The sequence below is a fragment of the Ictalurus furcatus genome, chromosome 14, assembly GCF_023375685.1.
Source record: "Ictalurus furcatus strain D&B chromosome 14, Billie_1.0, whole genome shotgun sequence".
NCBI classification, from domain to species: domain Eukaryota; kingdom Metazoa; phylum Chordata; class Actinopteri; order Siluriformes; family Ictaluridae; genus Ictalurus; species Ictalurus furcatus.
In genome coordinates this window covers 22926350-22938493 of record NC_071268.1, presented here as the reverse complement: position 1 = coordinate 22938493, position 12144 = coordinate 22926350, and the positions used below count along the sequence as shown (strand labels likewise).

Below are 12144 nucleotides of genomic sequence, written 5' to 3'. Positions count from 1 at the left end.
GGAGATTTTTGAGGACCTCAAAAAGAGTTGTTGATGTTCATCACGCTGGAAAAGGTTACATACACACCTCTAAATAGTTTGGACTCCACCAATCCACAGTCAGACTGATTGTGTACAAATTAGGAATTTCAAGACTATTGTTACCTTCACCAGGAGAGGGGAAAAACAAAGATCACTTCAAGAGTAAGCTGTGAAACAGTCCACTAGATCACAAAGGAACACAGGATAACTTCTAAGCAGCTAAAGGCCTCTCTCACATTGGCTACTGTTAATTTCTATGAGCCCACCATCAGGAGAACACTGAACAACAATGGTGTGCATGGTAGGGTTGCAAGGAGAAAGCCACTGATCTCCAAGCAGAACATTGCTACATCTTTGCAGTTTGCTAAAGATCACATGGACAAGCCAGAAGGCTATTGGAAAAATGTTTTATGGATGGATGAGACCAAAATATAACTTCTTGGTTTAAATGAGAAGCGTTATGTTTGGAGAAAGGAAAACACTGCATTCCATCATAAGAACCTTACACCATCAGTAAAACATGTTGGTAGTAGCATGGTTTGGGCCTGTTTTGCTGTATCTGAGCCAGGACGGCTTGCCATCATTGATTGAGCAATGAATTCTGAATTATACCAGCGAAGTCTAATGGAAAAATGTCAGGACATGTGTTCATGATCTGAATCTCAAGAGAAAGTGGGAGCAAAACAATGACCCTAAGAATAAAGTTAATATTTTGGAATGGCCAAGTCAAAGTCCTGAGCTTAATCCAATAGAAATGTTGTGGAAGGGCCTGAAGCTAGTAGTTCATGTGAGGAAACCCACCAACATCCCAGAGTTGAAGCTGTTCTGTACCGAGGAATGGGCTAAAATTCCTCCAAGCCGATATACAGGACTGATCAACAGTTACCAGAAACATTTAGGTGCAGTTATTGCTGCGCAAGGTGGTCACACCAGATACTGAAAACAAAGCTTCACATACTTTTGCAACTCACAGATATGTAATATTGGAACATTTTCCTCAATAAATAAAATGGCCAAGTATAATATTTTTGTCTCATTTGTTTAAGTCAGTTCTCTTTATCTACTTTTAGGACTTGTGTGGAATTCTGATGTTGTTTTAGGTCATATTTATGCACTACTGTATATTGTACCTTTAACAATGGACATTGTCACAAAGCAGCTCTGCAGAAACAAAATTTAATTTGATCCCTTCGTAAGCCTCAATATACAATGTAAGACTTCATATGCAGGCTGCTAATAGTGAGCCAGAAGTGTACAGTCAGGTCCATAAGTATTTGGACAGCAACACAATTTTCATAATTTTGCCTCTTTGCCCCACCACAATGGATTTGAAATGAAGCATGTGATATAAATGTAGACTTTCAACTTTACTTCAAGCGATTTAAGAAGAATATTTCATTAACCATTTAGCCATTTAACCCTTAATTTTCACAGGCTCAAAAGTAATTGGACAAACTAGCAATCATAAATATTAGGATTCTTTTTAATGCTTGGATAAAATCCTTTGCAGTCAATGACTACATGAAGTCTGGAACCCATGGACATCACCAAATGCTTTCTGCCTTCAGTTGTGTCTTCAAAAAGTGAAAAGCATACTCAATCGGGTTGGGTCACTGGACGTTTAAGAACATTTAATTTATTTGCCTTAAGAAGCTCTTGGGCTGCTTTCACGGTATGTTTTGGGTCATTATCCGCCTGTACTGTGAAGCACCGTCCTATCAGTTTTACAGCATTTGACTGAATCTGAGCAGAAAGTATAACTCTATACACTTCAGAATTCATCCTGCTTCTTCTATCAGCAGTCACATCAATAAACACTAGTGACCCAGTTCCACTCGCAGCCAAACATGCCCATACCATAACACTTCCTCCACATGTTTGACAGATAATGTGGTATGCTTTGGATCATGATCCCTTCCTTTCCTTCTCCATACTTTTCTCTTCCCATCATTCTGGTACAAGTTAATTTTGCATCAGAACTGGGCAGGCTTTTTTTTTCTTTTCTTTTTTTTTTAAAAGAGGTTTTTAGCAAGTCTAATCTGGCCTTCCTGCTCTTAATTGCTGCTTCATCTTTGCAGATATTTCGCTGAAAACTGTCGTGTTTAATGGCATATGACATCAAACATTAATACATACCCTCTGGGTCCTTCAGGAATGGCCTGGCACCGACGACAGGCATCCAGTACCGTGGTACCTGGCTCTAGAAAGAACTCCTGAAATGGTGCTTCTCTGAACAACTCCTTCAGTTCAGCATCATCCATCTGCTGCAGAGCCTCGATGCTGCTGTGGTACAGAGCGTAGGTGCATCTGGACACACATAGATGAGTAATACAATAAATAGATTCTACAATTTTCTGCATTTTCACCATTAATTGCCCTTAATTACCCTTGGTAGGAGGGGAAAAAAAAAAGACTTCACATGCCTTGTAGGAAATGAGTAGCTGCCTGGGAAAACCCTTCAAGTGGTGAAATTAACATTTTCTGCTATATATTAGTTCTGGAAATCTACAGGAGTTCCTGATCTGAAATATATGTTTCTATTTTACATACATCACAACCACAAGTAAAGTTATAGCATTTTAAATTCCTTTAAAATTGTAAAAGGAGACGATCACATTTAAAAAATTCCATTCCTACTGTAATACAGGAGCACCACAGACATTTTGACTGCCACTATCTGTTTACAAACTGAATTGTTTAGGCTTACATCCGTTTCATTACAACACATATCTGTTCAACAACTTGATCAAAACTTGACACTCACTGTGTGAGGAAATAACATTCAGCTAGCAAGGCTTTAGACACCTTTAGGTTGACTGATTCACAATAGCGGTTATTAAACTGGCTCCTTATACAACTTGACCTTTGCAGGAAAACAGCCTAGACAAGATTTTAAAAATAAATAAATAAATAAAAGTAAATAAAAACATTTCCACATTCAATACAATTACATGGACAACAATAATCTGATGTTAACCCGATATAGACGATACTCTGATTGAGAAACTTGCATGTAAACAGTGATTATTGATGACCTTAATCCGATTAAAGTCATACTCGAAGTAAACACAAATCAAATTAAGACATTTGGAGTATTCCTGTTTTATTAACGTCGTGTGGGAGTTTTCACCGCATTTTGCGACAGGACACGTACACACACGGCAGTGCTCAACCGTTTGACGGTAAACAAGAGAGCACGGCTGCGTACGAAACCAAGTACTTACCTACTGTATTAGTAGGCGATATACACGTATTTCAGCTACTATACAGTAGGTAAGTACATGGTTTGGGACGCAGCCCACGGCTTCAAGCAGTCGTCTATTTGCAGGTATAGCATGACAAATAATTAACCACACTTGAAGCTTTCGTAAAAATAAAAACGAAACACACAAAACTGTATACGGTTCCATAACGAAGACAAACTGTATGTCGATACGTGAAATTCTGGTGGGAATGTCGGACGGCGTGGCGCGGTGACGTAATGACGTGTGCCGTTAATCGATCTACATTCTATAACATGTAAAACAGGAACATGAATAGTCTAAAAGCGACTTATGTAAACACCTTAATCTGAATATTGTCTTATTCAGAATAACCTCAGTAATTAGATTATTGGTGTCCATGAAAACGTAGTCATAGTTTTGTTTATCTGGCTTTTTGCCAGAACTCAGTAACAGCAACATCCAAAATGTTTTCCCAGGCTGCCACACATACACTACATGGCCAAAGGTTTGTGGACACCTGACCATCACAACCATATGTGGTTTTTCACCAAACTGTTGCCTCAAAGTTTGTCTGTTGCACTTAATTGTATAGGATGTCTTTGTATGCTGCAGGTTTACAATTTCCCTTCACTGGAACTAAGAGGCCTAAGCGTTTTCCAGCATGGCAATACCCCAGTACACAAAGCAAGCTCCATGAAGGTATGGGTCATGTCTCAACAAGCTCCCTACGTGTGTAAGTGTAAGGACCCTGGCTCACTACACAATGGGGACACTGAGAACTGAATTTCCGGTGACATGACTACGTACTTGTGCTCCAAAACGTCACCAAAAATGAAAAACATAAAAATACGTTTTTTATGCGTCATATAAATTTGTTCGCTTAATCACACGCGTTTGTCATAATATGTCAAGCAGGATCATAGGCGAGCTAGTGGATTAAAAAAGATAAATCATTAAACACTTACAAGTTGTTAGACTCAAACAAACCGTATACAGAATGTCAAATAAAGTTCAAAATTGCTAGCGTAAATAATCATTTGAGAGCTACAACAACAAGAACAAGCTACTTACATTTGTAGACGAGAGTTCGTCCGCCTTTTTTTTTTCTTTTTCGAGCTGAGAGGCTTCAGAAAACATGACGCCATGTCCAGTAAGGGAACATAGTGAGCATGTATGCTCCCTGGTTTTTGCAGTGCATTGTGGGACTTTTTAAGGAGCGAATGTTCTAGTGCACTGGAAGGATCTTGCGATTGAGATAGCACCTAAAATGGCCGACTCCCTGATCAGTGCCCTGAATAACGATCTAGGGAGCTGATTGAGACACAGGGATGGTTTGCCAAGGTTGGTGTGAAAGAACTCGAGTTTCCTGCACAGAGCCCTGACCTCAACCCTACTAAACACTTTCAGGAATGAAACATCGACTGCATCCCAGTCCTTCTCGCCCATCTTGATCGCACTAACGCGCTTGTGGCTGAAAATCTATTGGAAAGGCTTCCCAGAATAGGTTATTATAACAGTAATTGGGGCACTCAGTCTGGAATGAGATGTTCAATAAGCGCAAATGGGTGTGATGGTCAGGTGTCCACAAACTTTTGGCAATATAGTGTACGCTTTTGCCCTGCTAGACTTGTGATACTGCCGTACAATACTATTATATATACTGCTATTGAGAAAGGTTCTCACCGTTTGGCACTTTCCAGCCCCTCTTTGCCATGCACCAGCTTGGTTACCTCAGCAGCAAGCCGTTTATGTGCTGTTCTCTTGCCTGGATCCTGCCGCTGCTGCTCCATCACTTTCTCCACCTCAGCCAGTGGCAGGAAGGTGAACAGCTTCAGGTAACTGAGGTTCAAACACTGCAGATTAGTGCTCTAAATTCATTTACACAAATAATTTCAGCTTCCAAACATTACAGCTTTTCACTGGACCCCTTAAAAGTTCAGCATCTGTTCTTAAAGCATATAATGAAGTAACCAAAGCAACCACAGCGAGAACTAAACAAGAAAGTTACAGACAGGTCCATAAGTATTTGGATAGTGACACAATTTTCATGATTTTGCCCCTGTATAACGCCACAATGGATTTGAAATGAAGCAATCAAGATGTGATCAAGTGTATCAAGGGTAGACTTTCAGCTTTAATTCAAGGTCTTTAAAAAAACATTTCAGTTACAGCCATTTTTTTTTTTTTGTACATATTCCCTCCATTTTCACAGGCTCAAAAGTAATTAAACAAGCAAGCGGTTTCATGGCCAGGTGTGGCCTGCTTCCTCATTCTTTCATGAGAAATTAAGAAGATAAAAAGGTCTAGAGTTGATTCCAAGTGTTGAATTTGCATTTGGTAGCTGTTCATGGGAACTCTTAATATGCGGTCCAAAGAGGTTTCGATGCAAGTGAAGGAAGCCATCACTAGGCTGAACAAAACAAAACAGACATATCAGAGAGATAGCAGAAACTTTAGGAGTGGCTAAATCTCCAGTTTGGTACATTCTTCTCATTATTCTTATTCAGCAACACCAAAAGGCCTGGAAGACCAAGGAAGACAGTGGATGATCGCAGAATTCTTTCCTTGGAGAAGAAAAACCCTTTCACAACATCTATCCAAGCCAAGAACTCTCTCAAGGAGGTAGGTGTATCATTGTGCATCATGAAAAACCTTCATGAGTGTAAATATTGGGGGTTTACCTCATGCAAATCACTGGTAACACTCAAGAACAGAAAAGCCAGATTAGACTTGCTAAAAAAAAACCTCTAAAGAAAAGCCTGATCAGTTCTGGAGCAAGATTTTTTGGACAGATGAAGAGAAGGAAAAGAAGATCCAAAGCATACCACATCATCTGTCAAACAGTGTGATGGAGGAAGTGTTATGGCATGGGCATGTATAGCTGCCAGTGGAGCTGGGTGACTGGTGATTATTGATGATTATAGTGACTGCTGATAGAAGAAGCAGAATGAATTCTGAAGTGTATAGAGTTATACTTTCTGCTCAGATTCAGTCAAATGCTGCAAAACTGACAGGATGGCACTTCACAGAACAGATGGATAAGGACCCAAAACATATTGAAAAAGCAACCCAAGAGCTTCTTAAGGCAAAGAAATGGAATGTTCATAAATCAGTCACCTGACCTCAACACAATTGCACATGCTTTTCACTTACTGAAGACAAAACTGAAGGCAGAAAGACCCACAAACAAGCAGCAAATGAAGGCAACTGCAGTAAAGGCCTGGCAATGCATCTCAAGAGAGGAAACTCCAGACTTCTCAAGGGAAGGTTCCAGATTTCAGGCAACCATTGACTGCAAAGGATTTGCATCCACGTATCAAAAATAAACCATATAATCATAAATTACATTCGTTTGTCCAATTACTTTTGAGCCTGTGAAAACGGAGTATGTAAAAAATGGTTGTAATTTCTAAACAGTTAATGCAATATTTTTTGTTAAACCCCTTAAATTAAACCCTGTCTGAAATGTCTACACTTCAATCACATCTTGATTGTTTCAAAAAATCACAAAAATTTTGTTGCTGTCCAAATACTTATGGGCCTGACTTTATATCTAGTGTAGAATGAGAACCTGAACATGCTAAAACTTCAAGAGGTTGAACATTGTTGTTGACATAACACACTATATTATTAGTTTCACTGTAAGATCAATCATATGGGTGTGATAGTCAGGTGTCCAAAAACTTTTGGCCATATAGTATATTTTCAAATAGTATTCAAGCAAAACTCAGTTCCCATCAGGTGATTTTCCTATTCACATAAAATGATTAAGCCATAATTATCATACTGTACATTACATGCGCTATATAATAAAGTTCATCATTTCAAGGTTTCTCGGATAGACGTCTTTGATTATGATCAAACTCAAAAACTTTGTAAAGTCACCATCTTACTGTTCCATATTGTTGTCTGGCAGTCTGAGGAAATACTGGTAGAACTCAAAGGGAGACGTTTTATTCCGGTTCAGCCATACAGCATTTCCTGCAGTCTTTCCCAGCTTATCTCCCATTGAGGTGGTCAACAGTGGTACTGTCAGTCCATATACTTCCTCTCCTGTCTTTCTGCAGGGAAAAGCGGGAAAAAACGTTAGCACTGACCTTGTTCATTCATTCATCTTCAGTAAGCACTTTATCCTGGTCAGGGTCACGATGGATCCAGAGCCTATCCCAAGAACACTGGACCAGAGTTATAGGCACACCATGAATGAGTCCCTCAGGGAGCTATTAACACACACACTTATTCACACTTAGTGGAAATTTAGCATAGCCAATCTACCTACTGGCTTGTTTTTTGGAGGTCTGAGGAAATAGTAATAACTGTATATATGAGTGGACAGCATTGCAACGTTTACCCCCATTGTGTGGTTTTCAAGACTTTTTTGGTTGAAATGCCACCTTGTGGAAATTAGGGCTAGAATCTGCGTAGTAATGACCTTGGAGCAAGAGCATGCGCAGTAGGTACAGGCAGTCGGACACCTTCTTCTCTCCCACCCTCAGAGGTGATTAACACGGTACATGAGAGCGCACGCCATGTTGGCCGATCATATATACAATCATTGGTCCACCCATATATGCAGTTTTGAGATCAAAAGGTGAATATGACGCATACGTTTAGATTACATTTCGTCATATTGACATCTAGATGTGTTAAACAATGTAGAACATGGCAACTTTTGTTTGGACCTACCCATTTTTTCAAAAATATTGGAACATGTGACTGATAGATGTTTCTTGTTGCCCAGGTGTGTCCTGTTAGACTGATAGTTTCATGAATTAATAGCTCTGAAGGTCTACTCTTGGTCTGAACGCTAGGTTTCACCTTTGAAGACTACATGTGTTGTTAAAAAGGATAAACCGACATGAAGACCAGAGAGCTGTCTATGGGAGAAAAGCAAGCCATATCGATGCAGAGAAAAGAGGGAAAATCTGTCAGAGGCTTTGCAGAAATATTGGGCATAGCAAATACAACAATTTGGAATGTCCTGAAAAAGAAAGAAACCACTGGTTTACTGAGCAGCAGACACTGAACGGGTTGACCAAGGAAAACAACAGCAGCTGATGGCAGAAACATTGTGAGAGCTGTGAAGAAAACCCCCCAAAACAATCAGTGACATCACCAACAACCTCCACAGGACAGGGGTGAAGTTATCACAATACAACGTTCGAAGAAAACTTCAAGAGCAGAAATATAGAGGCCATACAACAAGATGCAAAAACCACTCATCAGCAGTAAGAATCAGAAAGCCAGATTGGAATTTGCAAAGAAATACAGAGATGAGCCACAAAAGTTCTGGAACCAAGATTAACCTTTACCAAAGTGATGGAGAGGCCAAAGTGTGGAGAAAGAAAGGATCTGCTCACGATACAAAACATACAAGCTCATCTGTGAAGCATGGTGGAGTAATGTCATGGCTTGGGCTTGCATGGCTGCTTCTAGAACAGACTCGCTAATCTTTATTGATGATGGAACTCGTGACGGGAGCAGCAGAATGAATTCAGAAGTTTACAGAAATCAGGAGGAACTTCATCATGCAGCAAGACAGTGATCCAAAACACACTACCAACTCAACAAAGGACTTTATCAGGGGGGGAAAGTGGAAGGTTTTAGACCAACCAAGTCAATCCCCAGACCTTAACCCAGTTGAGCAGCGTTTCACCTCCTGAAGAGGAGACAGAAGGGAGAAACTCTGAAACAAACAACAACTGAAAGAGGCTGCGGTAAAAGCCTGGAAAATCATGACAAAAGAAGAAACCAACAGTTTGGTTTGATGCAGTCATTCCAAGCAAGGGATACGCAACCAAATTATTAGTTACTTTAAGACTTATCTGTTCCTATACTTTTGCTTGCCTAAAGATTGTGTGGTCAGAGACAAAAAGTTCTGTGTTTTATGTTGTTTAACACGTCTAGAAGTAAATACCAGGAAACAAATCTGAAATCCTAAACTCTAATCTCATATCCATCTTTAGATCTCAAACCCAAATGTCGTTGGTGTACCTCTAGCACAAACAAATGAACTCACCTCGCCGTACCAATAGTTTCAGAGGAGACTGTATACAGCCATTAATCCACCCCAATGATATATATATATATGAGTCATTAATCCGCTCACATATATAATCACTGGGAAACAGAACACCACAGCATTGATCTTTCATATTAGAAATATACACATACACAGTTACAAGCACACAGACTTTGTCTGAACACACTAAAGTGAGAGAGACAGAGGGAAGGAGCATGTCTGCAGTTTCTGCACTGTGCTCTTACTTGTGAATGAATTCATGGCCGGACATCAGGTTCCCCAGCTGATCTGTGCCCCCCAGCTGTATTCTGCAGCCGTGCACCTGATGCAGGTAATAGAAGTCAAAGGCCTGGAAGAGCTGGTAAGAGAACTCGCTGAGACTCATGCCCTCGGCACTCTTTAAGCGGGACTGCACGCTGTGTCTGCTCAGCAGAGTGCCCATGCGGAAATACCGGCCCGCCTCGGCCAGAAACTCCACCACGGTCCAGTCCCGGTACCAGCTGGCGTTGTTCAGCACGCGCACGGTGCCCAGTCTCTGCGGATCGCTACAGAAGTAAAGCTCGTGGTTGGTGAAGATCCGGTGCAAGCTTTCCAGCACGGACCTGGCATTGCTGTCCACCACGGCGGCTGACAGGCACTCTCTCTCCTTGGATTTGCCGCTCGGGTCGCCGATCCGCGCCGTGGCTCCGCCGATCAGCGCGATCACGTGGTGCCCGGCGTTGCGGAAGTGCAGCAGGCCGATGAGCGGCAGCAGGTGGCCGGCGTGCAGGCTGTCGGCGGTCGGGTCGAAGCCGCAGTACACGGTCTGCGGGGCCGAATGCAGCAGCTGAGGAAGATTCACCTGAGCCGCGTTTTCAGGGAAAGACTCCTTCAGAAAGCCTCGTTTGTGAAGCGATGACAGAAATCCGTTTCTACCGACTGAGGATGTGTGAAAGGTAGCCTTCGGAAACCAAACCGGAGACGGGCTTTTTAAAATAAACCCCGTTTTCCCTCGCCATCCTCTGCACAGGTTGCGGCCACAGGACGCCGCCATGTTGGAAATGACGTCATTAAGGCGCTCACTGCTGCTCCCTGTTGGATACAAATCTCACTCAGCTACTTTCATACGTCAGCCTAGCAGTCTCTGATCGAATCAGTCACAACTCGCTGTATGTTCAAACAGTTTTACAGAATTACACATTTTTCTTTGTTACAGGTAAATATGAATATACATGCCATGCAGTGACAGTAATTATTTTGAGCCTGATTGCTGGAAACATGAGCAAAACCTGCCTGTTTACTGCTAGTGATACTTTTAAATCCACTAGGCAACAGTAATAAACGCCTAAATAATAAATCAGACTAGAGAATCCAGGAGGTTTTACATTCATATAACAGGAATCAGCAATAACACGACCGCATAAAATCACAAAGTATAAGATTAATGGAATAATACATGCAAAAAGTGTCAATTGATCAAGTAGGATAATGTTAGCTAACATGGCAAACACCAGTGTCTAAAAACTTTACTAGACAAACAGTCATTGGTACGCAGGCCTAATTGTGAACCCAACTAATTGCAAAACTAATTATATCAAACTTGCCGGTGTTACACAGTAACAAACTCTTTTCACCAGCCTGCCTTAACTCCTGCTTAAAGTCCCTGATACAATAAAAACACATTCTCAGAGTGTTCTGGAAAATCACACTAAGCAACAGGTCAGAGGCTTAGAGGTGTGAAATACAGCTCAATCTAAAGGCATCTAAAGGGCGTCCGAGAAGTCTCTGTACATAGGGGAAAGTAACACTTTTTAGCAAAAAGTCTTCCAAAATTTTTCAGACTTAAATTTCTAGATTATCAAATTTTTTTGAGATAGCCTTTAAGAATGCCTTTGATAGAAGAAGAACGTATCGAAATCATTCTCATGGCTGGATTAGGAAGCTGTCGCAAGGTTGCAATGGACTTTAACAGGAAACATGGCGAGCACATGACACACGACTCTGCAGCCAAACTTATCAACACATTTTAAAAGACTGGAAGTGTTGCAGACCAACCGAGGAGAAGTGGATGTTCGCGAACATTGCCAGAGCCATATCTCCCTGCAGTTCTTGCTTGGTTTCCCATTGAAACCAAGCAGGTCAAGCCTGGCCAGTACCTGGATGGGAGACCTCTTGGGGAAAACTAAGGTTGCTGCTGGAAGTGGTGCAGTATTAGTGAGGCCAGCAGAGGGTGCTCACCCTGTGGTCTCTGTGTATAGTGACAGGGACACTATACTGTAAAAACAGCACTGTCTTCCAGATGAGACATTAAGCTGAAGTCTTGGTTCTCTGTGGTCATTAAAAATCCCAGGACACTTACCTTAAGACAGTAGGAGTATAACCCCCGCATCCTGGTGAAATTGGCCCTTCTCTATTATGGCCTCCATCCCTGAATTGGCTATATCAATCTCTCCCAAACTTATTAACAAATTTAAAAAGAATATAAGAGATACATGTAGACAGAATAGTACTCAACACAGACTGAGAAAACAGTAAGGTATATTCAGCATAATGACCATAGGTAGAGGAAATCTTCAGGGTGTCCCTAAAGTCTCCATACATATGTTTGCCTACCAGGTCATTTGTGCCTTTGTCAGTGGATGTTCATTCATTAGTCACAGTTACATTTACATTTATTTACATTTATATAGCGCTTTTCTAGAAAAAAAAAAAGCGTGGACTATTTGTGGACACCTGACCTTTTTCAACATCCCGTTCCAGATTTAGTTCCCCTTTGCTGTTATAATAACCTCCACTATTCCTGGAATGCTTTCCACTAGATTTTGGAGAGTGGCTGTGGGGATTTGTGTTCATTCAGCTACAAGAGCATTAGTGAGATCAGGCACTGATGTTACATGA

The 12144-nt window shown here is 41.1% G+C and overlaps 1 protein-coding gene across 1 annotated transcript in view; it reads right to left on the bottom strand.

The window, feature by feature from the left end:
• The window catches only part of yars2 (tyrosyl-tRNA synthetase 2, mitochondrial), an 11861-nt gene extending 1368 nt beyond the window's left edge, over positions 1-10493 (bottom strand). Inside the window, exons 1-4 of the mRNA XM_053641700.1 lie at positions 9513-10493; positions 7139-7306; positions 4929-5084; positions 2158-2328 (exon numbers count right to left, since the gene is read on the bottom strand). Of these exons, the coding sequence (XP_053497675.1) occupies positions 2158-2328; positions 4929-5084; positions 7139-7306; positions 9513-10300 (1283 nt within the window). The 5' untranslated portion in view covers positions 10301-10493. The remainder of the gene's footprint in view (positions 1-2157; positions 2329-4928; positions 5085-7138; positions 7307-9512) is intronic.
• Between the last annotated feature and the right edge of the window lie 1651 nt (positions 10494-12144).